The following is a 23398-nucleotide window of genomic DNA, read 5'->3' on the forward strand; positions in this document are numbered from 1 at the left end:
TTAAAACCTTTCAACCCTTACCTATAGTAAACAAAATATTCAAAGTAATGTATCGATAAATGCTGATTAATCGCCTGGTGTCAGCTGTTTACACTGCGAGAAATAATAGCCTGGAACATTGAGAATTATTACAAAACCTCTTTCCAGCTAGATGTGTACTCCTACTTTTTGCTACATTCGCTTATGTTATTTTTATTATTATTTTGATGTATGTTGTACTTATATTTGTTTGGTATTATTGATGCAAAATTAATTATGAAATATATGTACCCACCGTTCCTTATCTTTAAATTTTGGTGTTGTTGTTTTTGTACTAGAAAAAGAACACACATTCTTTGTAATGTCGTCCTTGATGGGATGTCAATTCGCATCCATTCCATTTATGTATACCTCACTGTCTAGAAAAAGAACTATCTGTAATTCAACTTTCTAAGCTATCTGATGGAATCGATCTATCAAGAATGTGAAGGAAGTATGTCAAAACGGTGCTTTTATATCTGATGGAATCGATCTATCAAGAATGTGAAGGAAGTATGTTAAAACGGTGCTTTTATATCTCCAGGTTTTAGAAAGCTCTTATAGCTTTGAGACACATCCTTTTTTTCCACCTTTTTATCGGTTATACATGAAGATTTGAAGTCCTCAATTCATTCACATACTTGTATATATAATATTAGGGCATCCGTTATTTCACAAGTTGATTCCATTTTTTGCAAATGCCCCTTAAGTTAAAGCTTGTGCCCTAAAAAGAAGTCTCCAACGTAAGCTTTTTATTTTCAATTAAAACCGTGTCTATAGCATTAGACTTTTCCCCATGTATAAAACATAGGATATTTTGCATTGTGCAAATGAATTTACAACTTTGAGAAAAAGTTATTTTAATTTAAAAAAAGTACATTTAATTCAAATTTTTTCGCCCAACAAAATATATTGTTATGATCATCATTCATACAATTGATTTATACATACTGTGTTACTGTTGTTGTTGTTGTTGTAACGGCAGAATTCTGCCGAGTTGACAGTCCTTGGCCGGATAACAATCCGGGTCCGTTCCGGTTTTCATAGACCCGACTATCGTGGGAACGTGGGTGTTACTCATACGACATGGTGTACTGTATGAATGCATTTGATGCATAACTTTGACTTCGTATAACTTTGAAAGGAATTTTTGTGTGAAAAACTGATTAGACTTTTTTGTAGACCTGAAAAATTTGTTTTCGAATATCACTTTTATAATTATTTTCTTTTTATTGCAAAAGTTAAAGAGCTCTATTAAATATGTGGAAAAGTAAAATGCTCTAGTCACAATTCAAATTGGGAACAAAGAGTTTGTTTACATTGGATCCTTTCTTAGGGGAAAATCTTAAACTTCTGTTGACATTTACGAAAAAAAATCAACTTGCGAAATAACTGACAACATAAATTATATGTAAGTATGTATATACCCATATTTATGCTTGTACCAATGATTGCCATTCAATTATACACTTTTCCATAATCTGTATATAGCATATATACGTATATTTTATTTAATGTTCTGTTAAGACAATACAAAGTCATAACTTCCTTTGTCCATCGCAATATTGCTGCACTCTATATACCGTTGTCATACATATATACTTATGTTTATAATTATTTTTAATAAATTTTTAGTTAACTTGTAAAATTGCAAAGTGCAAAAATGTCAAAATTTATTATTTTCTTATTTTGGCATGTGCTAGGGAGGGATAGTTAAAGTTTTTTTTTTTAAGTAGAGAGAGCTTGAACGAGAGGTAGTAAGAGAAAGCTAGAAAAAGATAATGGGGAAGAACAGAGTGAATTGTAAAGGGTACGTGGGTGGAGATTATATTAAACAGAGCGTTGAAACTTGTTAATTTTTCCAAAAAAAAAAATGCAACTTATGAATCACGTCGTTATTTATTACTGGGTGTTGAGGCGTAGTACACTTCTTATACATATGCACGTTTTCTTTCCTGTTGTTTGCCACGCGCTGATGTTTGGTACATATTCACGGTAAAAAAAAAAACACACACAATAATAACAAAAACAGCATCCAGAACCGCCAAAACGTTGACCACGAATATATGCCAATAAGTTGCATTACAACCACCTGCTCCAATGACTTTTTGAATTTACTTAAATACTAACTTTTCAATTAAATTGTTTTATTATGTTGATTTTCTGTTTGTTTTGTTTTAATAATTAATTAGTTAAAGTGCTTTTTCCACGTACATTAGAAAAAGATTATCATGTGTACTTTTACAATGTGCATAATTCAGTTTCAAGTTTATTATATACGTAGGTTATGATTTCTTGTTTTTAATTAATTCATTTTTTTTGTTTTTGGTTTTAATATTTGTTTATACCATCACTCGCACTTAAAAGTTTGCAATTAGCATTAAGATTGGTGTGAAATTTTATTGTTTGATTTTCAGATTCATGGTGTTAAGGCAGAAATAGTTGTGTAAAACGAAAGAAATACATGTTTTGTACTAAAGAAATGTGTTGAAATTCATTTAAGTAGTATTGCCTTTATTTAAACGACAGCTGCAAAGTTAAGCTTCGCATATAAAAACGTATTAAACATAACATTATATATATTTATAAACCGATAAACCAAGTTAAAAACAAATAAATAACGATTCTGTCATACTCTTCATATGGCGCTGCATGATATATACTTGTATGTATGTATGTATTTTAAAAACATGTAGGGTTTGAAAATTTCACATTTTTCTTGATAATATCTTAGTTTTAGAAATTTGTTTATTTTGCTACAATTTATTATATCTTTATCTAATTCCATTTGCATTAAGAAAAAATTATGGCAATTACATATCTTACAAGTTTTCGCTATTAAACTCCATAAAAGACTTTTTGCAAATTGCCATTTTAGCGCTTATATTAATTATGTATTCGCTACAAAGTATGTATGTACTTAACAAAAGCTAAAAAGATGTTCAGTAAGTATTTTATTTGCTTTTAAATTCTTTTTTTCTTTTTCTTTATATATAATATTCATATAATATTGCAAGAGATTGTGTTATTTTCGTTTTTTAAACGCTCAATGCGTAACTTCACCGTGTACTTAAGCACGCTTTTCCACTTTTGCTTCGAAATGTTTCATATTGTTGACAGTTTTATTCATTTGCAAAGAAAAGTAAATTAGTTAACAAAGAAATATTTTTGCCCACAGAAAATTGTTAAAAATAAAAAAATATATATGAATTAAAATAAAGTTAAAGAAAAAAAGTAATCAAATTAAAAGAAAAAAAAAATTATAATAAATAAAAAACTACACACAAAAAATAAATTAAACCAAAAAATATATTAAATTAAATAAAAAAAAGTAATGAATCATAAAAAAATTGATTAAATCACCAAAAAGAAAATTAAATTAAATTAAATTCTAAAAAAAAAAAGAAAAATTAAAAGGAAAAACAAACGAATTTGCTCATTTATCTGCAGTTCCCTTTTCACCGTGCGAGGTTTGACACAAAACCATGAAATATATATAGATGTATGTATATGTAGCTTTTGCAATGTTGGCATGACATAAAAAGAATATGTTGAACAAATCTAGATTTTTATGTTTCTTGAACGCATAAAATTAAATCAAATTAATAGAATTACAAATAATTAATTTTATTGCTGCGAATTTGTACGTGACAAGTATGTGTGAGTTTTGACCTATATGAATCTGCAGTATATATGCTTAAATATTTTTTATTAACAGAAATGTATTTGACTAGCTAGTTAAAAAAAATATATATATGTATGTATGTATATACATATATCTCAAAATTAAATGGCAAAAGTTTTCGAAAAGTACTTCAAAATATAACTGAGTTGCAAGTTGAGATTTATATGGCGTTAATAATTATAACGGTTCATAGAAATTTGTCTAATAAAAATTACTAAATTCTGATATTGCACTTTTTCTTAGAATCATTATAGCTTTAATTGCTCTAGGTGCAACATAATATACAATATAAATATTTTGGCTTTATATGCATATACATACATATAAGTATGTGTGTGTATTTGCATGTATATATTACAATATGGTGGTGATTCTAGCATTTTTTCTTGTTCATGATTTTAACCTTTTCAACAGCGTAACTCTTTTTATTAACATATGGAGTTCGACTGATATATAGAAATAAGTAATTATACTCAGATTAGTTAATAACCTCTCAAGTCGAATTTTCGTGTTCAATTCTAAGTTTTTAGAAGTTTGTAATGCTTTTATTTGCTGTATTCACTATGATTTGCTTTAGTTTATGAATTTTAGTTAAAATTATACTCTATATATATGCATATGGTGCTCTTTTCAATGCCTTCATTGCTATATTTATTAACAGCTTTTGTTGTTGTTTAACAAAGCTTAATGTTTGGTATATGCGCGCAAACATTTTATATAAACACGCTAATATTCTTTAAGAAACTTTAAAAAAGTATTCAACATAACTTTTTAAAAAATATTAGTTTGCTTAAAAAATGTGTGTACAATTATTTCGAGATTTAACAAAACAAATAATAATTAAGAACAATTTAAAGTAGTTTCCAAAGTACAAATGTTTAAATTCATATAAAATATATTGGTATTATATAAAGTGTAGCATTAATAGTGTTCTCAGAAAGCGACCTTAAACGTCAACAACCATTTTTTTGTGTATATCTGTGTTACCGACCACGGAGCAAAATTCGTCGAAGGAGATTTTACCATCCTCATCTTTGTCGGCGAAGCAAATAGTTTTATCAACAATTTGCTGTAATTGTGTGTCTTTCAGATTATTGCCCACCATCATTTTTAACACCTACAAAGTTAAAAAATAATTAATAACATGTGGAAAAATTAGGCATATAGTTTAATATACTATAAAACACTTTAATTGTATAGTATGTACACACACATTTCAAACTTACTTGAAAAAGCTCTCCATTCGATATGTAACCATCATTATCCATGTCGTAGATGCGGAAAGCGAAACGCAATTTTGATAGTTTGTCACCTTTAACGCTAAACTGTGACACGCCTTGTATGAATTCCTTGAAATCGACTTCGCCATTACCGTCCGCATCAAAAATATCGATGACACGCTGCACCAAAGGATTTTGTTGCAATTCCGGTAAGGACATGAATTCATCTACGCTCAGTGCCCCCGAATTATCCAAATCGAGTTTGCGGAAACGTTTGCCTAAACGTCTGATCTCATCAGCATCAACTAAAATAGTAAAGAAATTAGTTATTAGTTGTGAAAATTGTTACTGCTTGTCCGTTCGACGAAACACAGCTACATAAATTAATGTATTTAAGAAAAAATAATATAAATAAATAAAAATACTTACAGTTGGAGCACATCTCCATGGGCAGAGAGGTTTCATTACCCTAGAAATAAAAACAAACTTTAATTAATCATTACTAAACACGAAATTTTAATTAAATAAAAAACTGAAATCGAAGAAAAATTTTTAAGACAAATATGTATGTACATATTAAGAAAACTTTTCCAAAGAGTAAAATTAAAAAAAAATTCTAATATCGCACTGAACAGAAAATTTTATTTTTTATTTTTGCTGATATCATCAAGGACTGTAATCTCATCCAGCAAAATAAAAATATTTATATACATACATATTATATCATTTGATGAGTTATATGCAGAAGACAGAGCAATGAATTAATATCAAAGTTGAATGTTATATAGAAGTAAAATAAAATTGCTTGAAACTGGGACAATTATTAAACAGAAGGCATTAACCCCCAATGTCCACAAGTTCTTTTTTAGACTTACAAACAAACACACCTACGTGTGCTTATGTTTGTACATACTTGCGCTCTGCAGGTGGCCGCTGTGGCTTTATATTGCTTGGCAGGTAGCACACAACCAATGCCCCATTGGCCTTGCAAAACCCTTGCGCTGAAGGTAGACTAAAAGGCAACTTGTGCTTGGTCATCGCTCGGTCATCCCAATAAAGAATTTAGAAACAAAAAAGTTTAAAAGTTAAATTATTTCCTTGCAAAGAGATAGAAAATAACATAAAAATATATGAAAGCCACCCAAATTAAAAAAAAAACTTAAATTCACCCTTCGATAACCCTATTCTCTAAACACACATTTGTATGTACATATTTGTGGACAATGAAAACTATTAAATTACTTAGACATTTTTTGATTTTTTTTAATTTTACCATTTTTTACGCTGTTTTAGATGCGTTGCTAAAGATATGCCGAGATTTATAAATCACAAATGTTTCTAATTGGAAATGTATTATATTTTCACTTTTTACACCCTGGGTTGTTGGTTATTTTCTACTTCTCACGTCTATTTCTTTACACTTTCTTGTATAGCAATTTTTATTTTATTTTTTTTTTTGCACTGTGAACTTTTTAAGCGAGACGTTATTGCACTTTCTGTTATAAATTTAACAACGGATTTACAGAAATTTTATGTTTTGTAATATATTTTCACTTTTATTTGCCAAAAGGCCTAGACTTTTTCCATTTATAAATTCGGAAATTTTGCTTTCGCTTATTCCGTTGCTGCTTCGTTCGATATGAAGTTATACCAGAGAACGTTTATTATAATAAATACACACACATAAGTAATGCCAACGCCTTACACTTAGCCATTTTAGGGATTTTGACAATTAACTTAAATTTGTTATATATTAACGTTAACAATTCGTGGAACAGATATAATATTTTAATTATTATTATTTTATGCTTAAAATGTTTCAGTATTCGTATACATATTTTATACAATTAATTTGCAACGAAATCTTCGTTAAAAGTGGCTGTATGGTATGACGGACATGTGTTTTCGATCCATTTGTGTTGAAGTGAAGTTCAATAAATCAAGTCAGTGAATGGAGTTGTGAAAAAAATTAACTAAAATTTCAAAATATTTAAAAAAATGTTTAGATATATGTAAATACATAAACCTGCCACTCTGATGAATTCACACGAGTGCAATTAAATTACTCATATACTTAATTTTCGTACATGTTTACCGATTGAAGAACGCTTCTCAAAATATTTGCTTATTTGTATATCGTTTTTAACGAAAGGAATGCATATTGATCGCGGGCTCAAGTGTGTTGCGTATAGTAACCTTAAATGAAAGCACCAAATGCAACTCTGTCTTTATGGATGGTACAGTAATCTGACTTGGCAACTCTGAACTCAGGTAATGCAAATAATCACCTGTTTGGCATGTTAAATAGAGGAAAGAAAAAAATTGAAAGCATAGAGTTTGTAGACAAACAATACGTCTTAGTGCAATCATCTCGCACAGCTCACAAATTGAAAAATCAGTTCTTAGTCAAACCATTAACGCCTAATTTTGATATTAAACACAATAACACATCGAATTATACCATAGCGCATAAAAGAGTCGGGTTCGAAGAGAAGCCAACCAGCTTGGATACTGCCAGGAAGTGAAGTTTAACTACTCTTCACAACATTTGTGCAAGTTTTTTTTGTACGGATAACCTGTTCTCTACTTACTGATATCACATAATATGGAGCATATATCTGCAGTTAACAGCGGAAACGTTGGGGACGACAATAGCACATCAGAAACAACGTCCGCAGGCAATAAAACAATAAACTCGAAAGATTCTGAGAGCGGTGTTGGTGCTGTAACTCCACTTGCTGAGGTTGAGAAACTCACCTATGAAATCCACCGTTACTCCAGTTTTTCCACCAACTATTTTCCTGAGTAAGTCGCATACATACATATGTAAACGCAGAAAAACACTTTTGTTGTAGCTTCGCTTACCTAAGGGCTAGCGGGAAGATTTGCATAATACTGCTGCTCTGTGCACAATTTTGCGCTTTATATTAGATATTTATACAGTTTGCTTAAATTTGAAGAATACAAAAACAAGTAAAGCAAAATAACAAGCGACACAATAATATGAACATGTGCATATACACACAAACACGACTGCGTGATTAGATTGCATTTGGGCGCGATATTACCTCTGTTTTTGAACTTTGCATATGGATGTATGTATGTGTGTTTACATATATGATTTGCTTCCACTGCCAACTGCGCAGTCGGTGATAATGAAAATATATACTTTTTGTAAAATTTCTTTGTTTCACAATTTAATTGATTATTGTTTTTATTTTTAGAAATATACTGGTAGATTGCCCTAGTGACCAATCCTCACGTTGGTCTGCACACACAAATAATCCACCACAATTTCTTACGTTGAAGCTAAAGCGTCCTGCTATTGTTAAAAAGATAAAATTTGGCAAATTTGAAAAGTCACATGTGTGTAATATAAAAAAATTTCGTATATTCGGTGGACTCGATGAGGAGCGCATGGTGCTACTTTTAGAAGGGTAAGTCAACAAAATTATGTGATATACATTTTGTTATAACTTTTAATTTAAACTTATATTATTTATTACTTTTTAGGGGTCTTAGAAATGATAATGTACCCGAAGTGTTCAATTTACGTTGCAAAACGGAGGACGGTTCGGAGCAACTACCCATTCTGTTTGTAAAAATAGTGCCACTACTCTCATGGGGTCCCACTTTCAATCTCAGTATTTGGTATATCGAATTGCATGGACAGGATGATCCAATGTACACCAGTGTCAGCTTGAGGAACTACAATATGGTAGATATTAAAATGTTAAAAGGCAATGACACTGGTAATTTCATGCAAATCTTTTCAAAGCTACGCGAAGTTGAGATCGTTAAATTGTGCCTAAAACACTTTCGTCAGCAAGGTTACGATGCTGCTTTCAAAGCTCTGCAGGAGCAAACTCAAGTGCAGCTGGAAAACCCGCTTATAAGTGAACTACACAAATGTTTGGTTGTGAAGGGTGACTTCGAAAATGCCGAAAAATTGATTACTAAATGTGTTGGCGAGGGTCTCATGGACCAGTATCTAAATCGTCAAGATTATAAGCATACTTGGCGCATGCAACTAACACAAAGCCCCACGCAACCAGGTTAGTTGTTATTGATGTATACAATTTTGGATATTTTTAATGTATACTAAATTGAATTTTACTTTTAAGGCAATCGTGGCGGTCATCAATTGGTAGTGGATACTAAAAAACGCTTAGTCTATTTGTATGGTGGTTGGGATGGTTATCGTGACCTCAGCGATTTGTGGGTTTTTGATATAAAAACTAACAGTTGGACATTGCTTTTCGAACAGACAGAGCTGTTTAATGGACCAACGCCGCGCTCATGTCACAAAATGGTCTACGATTCGGTTAGCGAAAATATCTTTATGTTAGGCCGTTATTTGGACAACTCAATACGCACTACAGACTATATTAAAGTTAGTTATTTATAAGAATTACTGTGCAAACTTAAGATAACGGAAATAATTTACAGAGCGACTTCTTCCTTTATGATACACGTGCACGCACATGGCTGCAAATCTGCGACGATACAAGCCAAGTCGGTGGTCCACAATTGGTCTACGATCATCAAATGTGTATTGATAGTGAGAAGCGTAATATTTATGTGTTTGGTGGAAAAATACTCACACCACGCAGTGTCTCGAACAGCACGTCAAATGAACCAGAATACTCGGGTCTATTCTCATATCACATTGCCACCAACACATGGACACAGATACTCGTCGATTGCCATCATCCGAGCGCAGCACAAGCCGACGTACTATCGATAAAGTCGCGTATAACGCATTGCATGGTATTCCACACGGTAAAAAATTGCACCCATTTTGTATGAAAAGTTCTTATTTTCAATATTGTTAATATTTTTTCAATAGAAACATCGCAAACTTTATATTTATGGCGGTCAGCGGGGCAAAGAAGACATCGATGATTTTATCACCTATGACGTGGACACCCAATCCATTTCAGTACTGAATAAAAACAATAATAACTGCGGTGGCGCCGGCGGCAGCAGCGTCTGCAGTCACAATAACGCAAGCGACACCAAGAATGAACCGTCGCCAGGTTATACGCTGCGCGCCACAATCGATTGCGATCGCGACGAAATATATATTTTCTCCAGTTTGAGCAAATTGAAAGACCGTCGTGATATCCAACATATCGATGCTTCCAACTCATTTTGGGTATATTCCCTGCAACATTATATGTGGTCGCGTATTTACACTTGTCGCCATAATGCCGAAGCGTCGAATACTACAGCGAAAAATGATCTACTCGAGCCGTGTCCACGTTATGCGCATCAGTTGGTTTACGACGATGTGGCAAAGGTGGGTAGTGTGTCATATTTGTTGGAATTCATTATAATCTGTATGTATTTTGCAGTCGCACTATCTGTTTGGTGGAAACCCTGGCAAGTCGTCGCGCCCGCAAATGCGTCTGGATGATTTTTGGATACTGGAGCTGGAAAAGTATTACAACAGCAAATATAATTTGTTAAATGTGTTAATAAAAAATTGTTTAATATTGTTTTTAGACCTAAGCGCAGTGAGATACTGATGCATTGCCGTTATCTCGTGCGAAAATTGCACTACGAAGAAATGGCGCGCAATGATCCGCTGAGTGCAATGCAATATTTACGCCATCACGTTGCGCAAGTTATTGATCACTCGAATCCAGAACAATTACATAATGTAAGTAAAATATTTTTTAGACATTTTTTGAAAACTAAAACTAAAAATTAACAAAAAAAATTTTAAAAGATCAATTGCTTTATATAATACTAACATTTTTCTCTTGGAACAAACATATCTTTTCCTAAATATTTATTTGTGTCAAAATTAGTTTTAGAGTAATTTATTTTTTTAACAAACATATTTTGTAAAACTTTCGTTATTTCTGTTCCACTTTTTAAAATGTTTACATTGAATTTTTTAATAATTTAAAAACTAAGAAAAATATTTTTAACAATTAAAAGAATAAGAAAATTATATTTTTATTAATTAAAAAAATAAAAACTTATTTTTAAAAAATAAAGAAAAATTAGAAAAAAATATTTTTAACAGAATTTTTTTGAAAAAAATATTTCCCCACTTTTTGGCCTTTTTTAATGCCTGGATCTGATTTTAGACTTAGAAAACTTTTTCAATATACATATGTATGTACATATTTATGTATACCAAATTTTTATTTCTTAACACCAATTTTTTGTCCAAATTCAAAAGGTTAACTCAAAATGAATTTAATTTAAAAAACTCAATAAAAAAATTATCCCTTTTTTTTACATAAAAAATGAAATATCTATACATACATACATACATACAATCCCTTATATAGTACCTTTCCAACAAATTTTAATTTAAAAACTAAATTTCAAAAACAAAAAATATAACCTCACCTGATACATTTTTTTTGCTATTGTTTTTTTTATACACTGAATTCTTTTCCCTACCACTAATTTTTTTTACAATTAAAAAAGAGTATTCTAAAAGATTAAAAAAAAAACTACAAAAAAAATTAACTAAAATTTAGACATAATACATATTTATTTTATTTAATGTAAAAAATAACTTTTTACAAAAAATATTTGAACACTGAAACAAACCTCGGTTAATCTGTGTAACACAAAAATCTTGACAAAAAAATTCGAAATAAATTGTTTAATATCTTAACATATTTTTTTGAAACAACGACTTATTTATACAGATAATTTTTCACAATTAAAAAAATATCCCAAACAGATTTTAATTTAAAAAAATCCATTGATAAATTTTTCTTCCCCTTTCCCTTTTTTTACACTTTTAACATAGAAAAATAATTTTGTATAAGTATTTGGAACATTATTGACACAGAGTTTCACATACTTAAAAAAAAATTATTGAAAAAAATTTATTTAAAAAAAATATTATAAAAAAATAAAAAAAATATTTAAAAAAATAAAAAAAATATTTAAAAAAAAATATTTAAAAAATTATTAAAATATAACTTTCGAAAATTTTTTTTTTTAATTTTTTTCCGTAATTTTGTAAAACTCCGCATTTTTTTCTAATGGCGCAATTTTTTTCTTACAATTATAAAAGGTATTCGAAAAGATTTTAACAAAAAAAAATTCAATTACAATTTTATACATGTAACAATAAACCTTTTTTTACATAAAATTTTTTTTTGTAAAAAAAGTGGTTACACAATTGATCCTCTCTAACACCTACAGCTTGACAAATTTTTTAACATAAATATTTTAAAAAATAGTTTACAGTTAGTTTTTGAAAAAAAAATTTAAAATAAACCCAAAAACGAAAAAATTACTTTTTTTTCAACTTTCAACATTTTATTGCATTTCTCTTCACAAAGCATTTTTTCCTACAATTTTTTTTTTTAGTTCCACAAGTTGGCCTCCCTGCTATTTCGCTCCGACGATGTCAGCAGCACAATCGGTCGTTCACCATTGGCCACACCGCCTTTGGGCAAGTCATTGAAAATGGATAGCAGTATGCAGGTGGAGAATTTGGAAACGGATACCACAAATACAACGGCCGAAAGCGACGAAAAACAACTAGATGAAGGTATGCAATTAAGGCAACGTGCAACTCGTTTTGTATACTTTTAATTAATTTTATATTATATATTTATGCGCAGACTCTTCGAATAAATTGGGTCTGCAGTCGGAGGGCTCCAATCCCTCGGAGGATCTCTCAATGGAATCTTGTGATAGCAGCGCAACCGCATCATCTGTATCTGGCGTTTCTGATTCGGCTGTGTCTTCGGCTTGCTCCATAACACACAGTCGACGGAATAACAGTAAGAGAACACATGACAGTCGTGCACCAGAACTGCGCCGGCGTCGTGCCTTTCTCTTTAATAAACTCGTGAAATTGATGCCGGCCAATATGGTGCAGCCGGAACGGAATCTTAGCGATTTTGTTGTTATGTAATAGCACTGATGTTGAAAAAAAAACTTACTTTTTATAACAACCTACGGATTAAGTTAAGCTTTTCAAAGCAAATGCGTTTTTAAATGCGAGGAATGACATGTGGAAACTGTGCTCTGCGTTAAGATTATATATAACCAAAATATTGAATAAGTACCAAATCAAGTTTAATGTTGAATGCTTTCGAAAAGTCAATAATCTGTCGATTATGAAATCTTTATAATACACACATATATATATATGTATAATTAAAGTCTGTAATGTTAATTTTAGTGTCGAAGAAATAACAAATATGCCTTAGCATCGGTTAAACGCAAAAAAAGTGACAAAATTATGGAAGAAATATTTATTTAAAGCAGGCTTCCATATGTCGCTGTTGTCTTGGTTATGTGAAATCTCTGCTATTTTGTTTGTTTGTTTAGAGCATAAGGACTTTGTGATACCAATATATGTATATTATACCTACGCTGGCATTAGGAAATGTAAAATGTTTATGCGCTGTTCGCATTTTCAAAATAGTACTGATTTATAATTATTTACTTTATACAAATTAAAAATATGTAATTGTTAAGCGAACATAATGCAATATATAATATAATTAACATAATATTTCTTACAATAAATAATGGAAAATTTAAAATTACAAATTTTTCTACAGACTTTTTTGCTAAGACTTAAAGGCCGTCGCTTAATTGATGCCTATTGATTCCAGGTAATGGCTCATTATTGTATCCTGTACCGCCAGAAATACGACGCGAAAATTTCTCGTATCTGTGGATAAAGAAATACATGAAACTATGGCGATACATATAAATATATATATATAGGGTATTTTTTTTTAACTATTCATTTTTTCCAAACCCATTATGAAATTTCCTTGGAAATATCAAAAAAAAAAATCCCTGAAAATTTAAGCCCTAAATATTAAGATTAAGGGCTGAAAAAAGGCATGTAAAAATTTTCCACAGAAAATACAGGAAAATCGTGATTTTTTATCTTTAAATTTCTATAGGTAAGAGGCATTTTATGGCATCGCTTTGACTTTAGACACATATTCCTCAGAATTGTTCACTCTACAAAAGTGCACAGTGCAACAAAGTCGTAACTCACACCGGCGAGGTAGTACGGGACTCTAAACCTAAACTTTTCCACGAAGTCCGTATTTTTTGTATATATATTGTAAATGACAAGAGCTATAGAAAGAAATGTACATGACAAACTTCTAGGAAATTTTATTTGCTACAAATAAGGTCTGAGGTCAAAAGCGCTATCATTAATACTTCTCGAGATATTCGACTTTTTAAGTGAGGCTATATGGAATTTTCATAGATTTTTTATTACATACCATCTCAGTCAAATCAAAGTGCTTGAAACTTGCTTGATCGAATAAATTTATTATTAACATAAATTAATATTTTTTCATAAAAATATTTCTTTAAAAGTTATACGCATGAAATGTACTGTACTCATATTAGTACACCATGTCGTATGAGCAACACAGAATGTATAAATCACTTGTATGAATGCTCAGGTCATTTGAAATACATTATTGCTCACATAGTTAAGCCATTTTATGGTAAAATCACGTTTCAGAATATAAAGTCAACGAAGTAGTTCTTTAATGCCCGAAAAATGGTCTGTACATGGCTGTCTACGGATCGAAATGCCATCAACCAGATCGATCATGTTGTGATAGATGGAAGACACGTCTCCAGTGTTTTAGACGTGCGTACGTGCCGTTGCCCTAACATTGACTCGGATCACTATCTTGTTGCAGTCAAGTACGCACCCGCCTCTGTGCAGCAGATCTCGGCGCACGTCAACAAACACAAGGAAGGTTCGACATCGAAAAGCTACAATAATAACAGTCAGCCGAACGATTTTCTACTCTCTCAGAGCACTCGTCAACCACTCGGTATAAGTTAACTGTCGAACGGCATTTTAAGAAGTTCGAATATCAATTAGCCGTTTGAAGAACAACAAAGCGCAGTGGGGCGATGAATTGCCGGCAGAGCTATTTAAATACGGCGGCGAAGAATTGAAAAAGAGCATGGCATCAGCTTTTTTGTAGAATATGGTCAGACAAAAGCAGGTCCAATCCACAAAAAGAGAGACCCCACCAAATCTACTTGGAAAATAACGGACACCTTAATATGTATTTAAATATATTCAGTAGTAAAATGTAGAGCTAAACATTGTAGTGCTCACTACGAGTCCCACATTAAGTGATTAGACCATTTAAAAAAAGAGTGGAAATATTTTGTTTTTGTCTTAAAGTACCCCCTACCGTCCTAACAATATTATTCTATTGGTAGAAAAGTGAGAAAAACGTTTTTTTTTGTCCCATCCGCTGCAATGCCGAAGTGCTGTTGTAAAACTTTAAACGAGTTTTTGTCGAAATTGCACTTTTCAAATCAGCAACGATAGTACTAGGAGATTATCTCACGAATATATACATTATCAAGTAGATAACCTAAGATTTTTTATTATTATTGCAACTTTTTGATACCCTTAAACTGGGCATATTGAATTTGTCCCGAAGTTTGTAACACATAGAGGAAAATGTCGGATACCCTATAAAGTATTTATATAAATGATGTCCAACTGTCTGCCTGTATATGTATACGCTCTTAGAATCAATGTGCACGCAGAGGAACGTGAAATACCTGATTTTGGGGATACAAATGTTTACATTCTCCAATACAGTACAATTCTGAAAAAAGGAAATTCGATTTCTTTGTCTTTTACTTCCCGAATAATATATCTAAGTTAGGGAGGGCTCCAGCTTGGTCTAAATGTACCTAAAATTTTACATACATATATACTTACCAGTGGCGCATGTATAATGTGGATAAATTTTACGGTTTTTATCCACCAATGCCTCAAACATTTGGCGTATGAAATGTTTTGCACTGCCCGCATTCTGGTTGGGACCTGAAATGACAGTTTTCAAAGAAGTTATGAAATTTTCAACTAACATTTTTATGTATGATAATTTGACGTATGAAAATATATATTAAAGGCATTTTATTGAACTTCAGATGTTAAAATTAGTTGGAAATGGGTGGTTAAGCACCTACATACATCTTCAGTCCAAAATAGTTCAGAAAATAATTATGGATGGCCGTAAAGTGAAGTTGTTGAAAATAGCTGCGACTCTAAAGATCACCAAATCATTCACGAATATTTCGGTGTGCGGAAGCTCTGTACAAAGTGGGATCGCGCAGGCTCACATTTGACTAAAAACAACGAGTGAATGGTTCGGAGCAGTGTTTGGAGATGTGGCGTAAGGAACCCAAGTTTTTGTGTCGATATGTGACAATGGATGAAACATGGCTCAATCATTACCTTAGAAGTTCAGTCGACAGTCATCCGAGTGTACTGCATATGATGAATCCCCCCTAAGCGGGGAAAAACGCAACAGCTGGATGAAAAGGTTATGGCTTTTATTCACTGCTTTGAAAAAGGAAGGACCATCAACAGCTGCTTTTAAATACGATTATTGGACCGTATGAAGGACGAAAATGCTGAAAAACGGCCGGATTTAAAGAAAAAGAAAGTACTGTTTCACTAAGCCCAATGCATCGTGTCATAAGTAAATGAAAACTATGGCAAAAATATAAGAATTGGTCTTCGAATCGCTCTCTCCCTCATCTATCATATTTTACACTTCTTCACTTCTCTGGCCCCCAGCGATTATTTTATGCCGAATGAAGAGAGGATCGCCGAAACTGAGTCCTATTTTGAAGCCAAGGACACACCGTACCACCCTTGAAAAAACTATGTTGAATAAAACAAATAAGTTCGGGTGCAACCGAACATTTTATAGTCTTGCAAAGCCAGGGAAATACCGCTGACGTTTTGCACGTGAAGTACCAAATTTCAATATCTCATTTTTACCCAAGCTACAGCTTGCAAGAACGGCCACTATAGTTAGCATAGTAATCCCTTTTTAGGCTACATTTATATAAACAATAGACTCCAAAGACATGCATACCTTCATACTCCGGATAGTAGTCCACTAAGTGTGAGGTCATTATTTTCTCTTCCAGTAAATCTTGTTTATTTAAAAATAGAATAATCGAAGATGAACGAAAATAGCTAGTTGATAAAATGGCGCGAAAGAGGCTCTTGGATTCCTCCATGCGACTCTGTAAAACAAACCAAAAAAGTTACTCCGTTATTATTATTTATTGATAAAGAACTACTTCTTAAGAATATTGGTATATGAAGGTAGTTTTGTAAGGGGAATACATAAGTTCACCAAAACTTCTGAATTAAAAAATCGAATCCTCAATAGTCCTAACGTATCTGCCGACTATCTAATAGTCTCAACAGCACAGCAATAAGAAATCCCGACCGTTTGTAAGAATGTCTGGGCATAAAGCGTTAAAAAGTTCCTGACAAGGAAAATATCGGGCGTCAGGACTGAATTTTAGTCAATAGTGAGTCTTCCTGATTGTAACCCAGAAAAGCGGAGGGTTAGGTGGAACGAGATAATGTTAGTGAGGGCATTAAAAGTTCAGATTTTTTAATTTCAGAAGTTCTTCACATATTTCTATTGGTTCTTCATTTTTCCCCGCTTCCCGATGTAACGGTATTTATTTAAATTTAAAAAACGACTCAGTCGTAGTCCTTGTCAATTTGATAACTTTTCTCTTCTACTTTATGGCGCTCTTCTTACTCGGAGTCGAGTTTACAACAGCGCGTCAGTAGTTATCGATATTCGCTATTTGGCGCCAATTGGAGATTCCATGTGTAGACGCGTCATTCCCCCCTGGTCTTTCCAACGAAATGGAGGTCTTTCTCTTCCTCTGCTTACTTCGTCAGCGTGGCCGCTATTTTCATCCATTCGGACGATATGACCTTGCCGGCGTAGCCGCTGTCTCTTAACTCGCTGAACTCTATCAATGTCGTCATACATCTCGTACAGTTCATCTTTACATCGCCTGCGTTATTCGCCTTTGCCAATGCGCAAATAACCATAAACCTTCCGAATATAGCAGAATGGAGATGCGACTTGTAAATATTTGATATTTGTTCATCAAGAACAGACTTTACTTCTTAATTGTCCGAAGCGTCACCTTTGATAACAGTTGTTCTGCGTTGGATTTTGAGGTTGACGTTGCTGTTGGTGTTAATGCTGGTTCTAAGATAGACGAAATTATCTACGACTTTGTAGTTATGACGTAGGAGCCAAGTTGCGAATGCAACGACTGTTCGTTTGATAACAGAAGATACATATTTTGTCCTGCCCTCGTTCACTACCAGACCCATTCGCTTCGCTTGTTTTCTCAACCTGGAGAAAGCAAATCTACCGGCTTCTTTGCGTGCTGTCAAAAGCAGCTTTAAAATAGACTTTTTACTTCAAGTAAAATAATTCAAAACTTGCGTTTCACTTACCAAACCTTTGGCTTCGCTTAATGTCTGATCGTATTCTGAGAGCGATGTTAGAAATATGAGAGCTGTCACATCATCGAAACACTGTAACCATTTTCGTCGTTCAGATCGTTGTCCACCAACATCTATTACTCTGCAAAGAGAAGCAGCAGRGTAGAGAGTTATGATTATTTTCTTATACATATGTATACTTTAGACAATCGRAARTGTATCACATTTACCGTAGTAACGGTCGTTTGTTACTAGTACGTTTCATTTTATTTGTATCGAAAACGTGCTCCACTATTTCAGTTGTAACCACACGTGAATGCAATATGTGATCATCTGTGGGAACGTAATCGGGCTGTGTGACACGATCCAACATGTCAAGGAAACTGCGTTAAAATATACATATATTGTAAGTTAGTGGATCAAAGTTCAATTTCAGGATACATTTATTAATAGTAAACCTACTATTTCGCCGAATCAATTATCTGATATTCCCTTCGTCGTTCATAGCATTGTTGTACGCCCGTATCGGCCCACAGACATTTTATGGCTGACAAAATCATCTCGTCCAATTCTGTTATGGCGTCAACATTGGCGATCAAAATGCTATTTGCCATCAGCTGTTGGGAGGAAAAAAATCAATAAGAAAGTCATTAAAAAATTACAATTTGAATAATTATGTACAAAAAAGTTAGGTTATATGGACTCAAAACATGAAAAACGCATATTATGCTTACCGCATTTTCTATTTTATCGTATGGTATTCTCAACACATTCATGGCATTCAGCATCGACTGCATCGCTGTCAGAATATTCTGATGTATGACTCGCTTATATTCCAGACGAGCTTCAGGTGAAAAACCTCCGCCGTAATTGATGTGCATTTGTTTGAAGAAAGTGGATTTTCCTGCCTCGCCAGTACCTATAAAAAGATTGAATAATTGAAAAAAGCAATAGAGTGAGTAGTGAATAAAAATCAAAATAAAAAGTCGGGTACGTTGGACGACTACCAACACGTAGACGCAGACCGGTGCTTGAACCTCAGTTTTTAGCCGATGATAACAGATCAGAAGTCCACAACATTATATTGGAGACCGCCTTTTAAAGTTGCGTGAGAAAGCTAAGGCAGTAGATAGCAGCAAAATAGTGCTGGAGTCATAACCTGAATGAAAATTGAGCATGAACTTGTAGACGCGATAGGTGCCGCGTTAGTTCAGTCCAGAAGTGCAAACGTGAGACCACTTCGCAGCATTGTTTGACGCTGTTTAAGCAAATTCTGAAGTGTGATATGTATATCGACTACCTGGAGTAGGATCACGAGACTCTATTATGCTGAATTATGGGCAACCATGACTGATTTTGGACGACCTTCCCGAAATTCGTCTTGGAGTTATTTATGACCTCAATTGGATTCATTATATCATCGATAAACACTACTCCTCGCTAAAAATGTATTTAAGTTCATTGATGCACTGATGCTGGGATAATCCACGTCGCAAGTTATAAAAAATAAACGCGTGAAAATGTTCGCAATTTAATTCCACTCTTCACCAAAATGAATATTTTAAGTTAGTGTAAACAAAACAAATGACATACTGAGTTGCCAGTAATCCCGAAATATAAAAGGCAACCCACGCAGAGTATAAAAATTTGCCTCACATGTAGTAGGAAGGTAGTGAGTACAGTGTATAAAAATACGTTTAAATTCGCGGAATTCGGCTTACGAATGGTGTAAAATTGTGGTGTCTGTTTCTTTTTCTTTCTTTACAAATATATTTACTGTCTTATTGTTATAAAATGTATGTTTTTTCTTTTTAGTAGAATTTGATATTAGAAGGTGGATTTGAAATTTTTCCTCTTCTAATACTCTCTCCTATAATTCGACCTTATTGTAAAGGCTTGTTTTCATTAGATGACCSCAATGACAACACTTACATAGTTACTTACTACTGTAGAGAGATTTAGTGCAACTACAACGTTTTTAAAATTATTAATCTATGTTTTGATTTTTTTTTAATTACAATTTCAGAATTCCAGCAACACTATTTTGTTTTTATACATAAATGCCCGATTGTTTTGGTTTTTTTTATAGTTCTTATCACCATGCTTGAATATTTCCCATATGAATCATATAAACAAAACATGTAGGTACATGGTTAGTACTTATAAATACAAATGCATTTAACATATAACCTTGAGCACACTCTTTTTATCGTAATATTTTTATAGATTTTTTTCTACATAATAACTACACACTAAGCACGTTATATGTGATATTTGACAGTTTCGCTTACCTAGCAAGAGTAACTTTTTAGCGCTGTTCAACTCTATAAAGTATCTTTCTAATTCTTCATTAATCTTCCGTTCATTAAAGTCCTCTTCTTCTWTTTCTCCTTCACCTCTATTATCGGGCACTGAACCGCAAGAGCAACACCTTCGAACCATTTCCACACTGTTTCGGATCATTTTTAATTTTTTTATGTATTYTCTTAATTTTAAACTTATTTTACTTATTTCTTTGTTTAATTACAGTTAATTCGTTCTTAAGCATAACATATCCATTGCGATACTAAAAGTGTGCGAATGAGTTCGATCCGATGTATTAAGCTGAGACTTACTCACAMATTTGTTGAGAGCTTCTGTGAAATCTATTCGACGATATGTTTGGTTTTGTATAAAGAGAACACATCAAAGTATAGAAAGGGTGATCCATTTCGAGGTTATTATCAATTGAAATAATATTCTTTGGAATTTATTTTTTGAAGAATATTTCTTTCAAATGTCTCAGATGGTCCATCCGTTGAGTCCAATAGGAACTGGTGCCTTCTTGCCGAAACCAAATGTCGGCGAAATCACGCGTCGATGATTCCACCGGCCCATAAACTGCACAAAACCCTTGTGTTTTCTGGATGAAATGGCAGCTCTTGAATCTGCTCAGTTTGCTATTTCTCCTAAAGGCAAAGCACGCGAAATACATTCTTTATAGTTGATTTTTCGTAATAAATTTGTAAACTTTGTTGAGGCTTTTCTTCCACGATTAAATGCCAAACAATACTGAATAAAAACAACATGACAGCTTGACACGACTCACGCGTGATCTGTCAAAAAAAGACTAAGTATCTCTACTTGTATCACCCGTTATATTATATATATAGGTATACCTAGGCATTGCGATAAGTACATAGCATACCCACTCGATGGCGCCAAAATTGAGTCGAGTGTGGAAGCTGGTGTGTGCGCGGAACTGGCTATCACGGAAGATGAATTCCATGATCCAGTGTAGACATATCTGCACTGACACAGTAGGTCAAGGAGTGTTCGACGAACCTATTCAGGAAAGGGCAAACATTGTCCTATCGGTTGGAAAGGTGACTGTTTACGTAGATGATGTTCAAATGCCAAGACCAATCTGAAGTTTTGTTTTGCGAATAATTTATAAAATACCGATCGAATATATCAATTGTATAGGAACTATCAGGGTTTGAGTGAAATTATCGAAGCTCAGCTAATATTTTGATGTCAAACGGACAAATAGTCAACCAGAATGATAGATGGACTTATGATTTCCTTTCTGAACATTTCTATATGGAATTGGATGATATTATCGCCTACTTCTGCATTATTCGACTAATTTGGACCAAAGTTAGTTGTAATAATATCTCATATTCCTAAGAGTTACAAATATCTCCCAGTAAAATGCAGTTATGATGATTTAAGTGTACTTTCACGAACTTTAATCGGCTTAAAGGTAGCTTTAAATAGTATTTTCCGACAGCTGCTTAAATAAGCAAGTATGTAGCAAAAGATTCATTTATGTATGTTTGACTATGTGAAAATATTTCTAAATGATTCATTTAAGGGATTGTCCGAAGTTTCCATACAATATTTTTGTACATACAAATACAATCAAGACAGCCAAGTCCATTATCTGGCAGTTAATTCTCGGTTTTTAGTTATTGATCTTGATATTATTCGCCAAAATTAAGGTCATACCAAGTATAATCAATATCTGAAAAGCACGTTATATCACTATACATTTTTTGAAAACTATCGGCGCATGTCTTGTTTGCCCCCGATTTTCATCTATCTTGTAAAATGACGGACCTTTAGGGTTCTTTTTATTTTTGGGAATAGGAGAAAGCCACACGGAGCCATATCTGGCGAATATGAAGACTGGGGATCGTTGCAGTATTGTTTTTGGCCAACAATTCAAGAACAAATAACGTAATATAAGTACAGTGCAGAAAACATATGTTTTAGCTATGAAAATTTCTTTTATAATTTTCCAGTTGACAGTATTTTTTAAGGACCAGCAGTAATATATCATCAAGTATCGATTCCATGAACCTTATTACGTTTCTTCCATCAGTTTTATGTCTTTTTTGAACCGCTCTTATTTTCCCCTTACTATAACTGTTTAAATTAAAATTTACCAAAATATTATACAGATAGTTTCACTTGATACCCATATGTGCTCAAAGAGTTTAAACATTTTTCAATACATTTTGCACAATTTTTTCATAATTTGCTGCTTTATTGTAACCTATAAAATTTTCCCTATCAACACCATGTACTCCCACGATTCGCATTCCATTACACTCATAATTTTCATAAAATCCTGCACTATTTGTCGTATTTGAAGACCATTCAACTTTCATTCATTCCATCGTTCAAYATTTCCTTAGAAATCTTTGGAAATTAAGGGGTATTCTTTCTCTTAAARAATGGGTTGAATCAGACCTATACTTCCCTTAGCCCCCATATACTTAATTCAAACTTCCGATGACTTTGTAGCGCATATATCGGCCAATATGTGAGTTATCCCAATGAAAATAAGAGAACGTGTTTTATTCATAACAATGTATCTTTGTGCCTAAAATATAAATAGACAAGTTTGAGCGAAAACTTGGTCTAGCCCCTATATAACTAATATCAGGCTGACTTTACTTTATATGATTTGTTTTAGACCTTAAAGTATTTTCCTGACTTTGATTCGTGCAAGTTGCAAGAGTATGAAATGTGCGGTTGCACACGAACTTTGCACTTCCTTACATGTTTGAAGATTATATCTTTCCAATGTTGGCTGCGGCTACATCTCAGATGGTCCACCCATTGAATCCAATAGGAACTGGCGCCGTCTTGTTGAAATTAAATGTCTCCGAGATCTTGAGCTTCAATTTCAGGCAT

At 32.8% G+C, this 23398-nt stretch overlaps 3 protein-coding genes across 6 annotated transcripts; 1 reads left to right on the forward strand and 2 right to left on the reverse strand.

Annotated features, from left to right (window-relative positions):
* Positions 1-3624: 3624 nt before the first annotated feature.
* Positions 3625-6579, reverse strand: LOC108976294 (calcineurin subunit B type 1). 2 transcript variants are annotated; one of them, XM_018945292.1, is made up of 4 exons: positions 6197-6579; positions 5353-5392; positions 4930-5228; positions 3625-4820 (listed from the first exon to the last, which is right to left on the reverse strand). In XM_018945292.1, exons 1-4 carry the CDS (start codon positions 6197-6199, stop codon positions 4650-4652), a joined length of 513 nt encoding a protein of 170 aa, XP_018800837.1. In that variant the 5' UTR covers positions 6200-6579; the 3' UTR covers positions 3625-4649. The 2 variants fall into 2 exon arrangements, with proteins under 2 accessions (XP_018800837.1, XP_018800838.1); XM_018945293.1 differs by lacking the exon at positions 6197-6579 and adding an exon at positions 5837-5987.
* A 630-nt stretch (positions 6580-7209) lies between these two features.
* Positions 7210-13178, forward strand: LOC108976295 (muskelin). Its single transcript, XM_018945294.1, has 11 exons — positions 7210-7728; positions 8148-8360; positions 8437-8641; positions 8702-8978; positions 9048-9316; positions 9373-9705; positions 9773-10225; positions 10281-10366; positions 10432-10588; positions 12274-12457; positions 12531-13178. Exons 1-11 carry the CDS (start codon positions 7529-7531, stop codon positions 12824-12826), a joined length of 2673 nt encoding a protein of 890 aa, XP_018800839.1. The 5' UTR covers positions 7210-7528; the 3' UTR covers positions 12827-13178.
* A 307-nt stretch (positions 13179-13485) lies between these two features.
* Positions 13486-20768, reverse strand: LOC108976296 (guanine nucleotide-binding protein G(q) subunit alpha-like). Of its 3 annotated transcripts, none has more exons than XM_018945295.1 (8): positions 20506-20768; positions 18949-19133; positions 18677-18831; positions 18445-18597; positions 18227-18356; positions 16821-16974; positions 15653-15757; positions 13486-13594 (listed from the first exon to the last, which is right to left on the reverse strand). In XM_018945295.1, the coding sequence occupies exons 1-8, from the start codon at positions 20675-20677 to the stop codon at positions 13512-13514; spliced, it is 1137 nt and encodes a 378-aa protein (XP_018800840.1). In that variant the 5' UTR covers positions 20678-20768; the 3' UTR covers positions 13486-13511. The 3 variants fall into 3 exon arrangements, with proteins under 3 accessions (XP_018800840.1, XP_018800841.1, XP_018800842.1); XM_018945296.1 differs by lacking the exon at positions 20506-20768 and adding an exon at positions 19515-19750; XM_018945297.1 differs by lacking the exon at positions 20506-20768 and adding an exon at positions 19226-19505.
* Positions 20769-23398: the final 2630 nt, after the last annotated feature.

This window comes from Bactrocera latifrons, unplaced genomic scaffold (genome assembly GCF_001853355.1).
Source record: "Bactrocera latifrons isolate USDA-ARS-PBARC rearing strain unplaced genomic scaffold, ASM185335v1 scaffold_740, whole genome shotgun sequence".
Lineage (NCBI taxonomy): Eukaryota > Metazoa > Arthropoda > Insecta > Diptera > Tephritidae > Bactrocera > Bactrocera latifrons.

Coding starts and splice junctions, on each gene's coding strand:
- LOC108976294 (XM_018945292.1), bottom strand. Junction 5,229..5,352: donor CATGGAGATGTGCTCCAACT/GTAAGTATTTTT, acceptor TTACTATTTTAG/TTGATGCTGATGAGATCAGA. Junction 4,821..4,929: donor CGAATGGAGAGCTTTTTCAA/GTAAGTTTGAAA, acceptor TTAACTTTGTAG/GTGTTAAAAATGATGGTGGG.
- LOC108976295 (XM_018945294.1), top strand. CDS start 7,529: ATGGAGCATATATCTGCAGTTAACAGCGGAAACGTTGGGGACGACAAT. Junction 7,729..8,147: donor TCCACCAACTATTTTCCTGA/GTAAGTCGCATA, acceptor TTTTATTTTTAG/AAATATACTGGTAGATTGCC. Junction 9,706..9,772: donor ATTGCATGGTATTCCACACG/GTAAAAAATTGC, acceptor TTTTTTCAATAG/AAACATCGCAAACTTTATAT.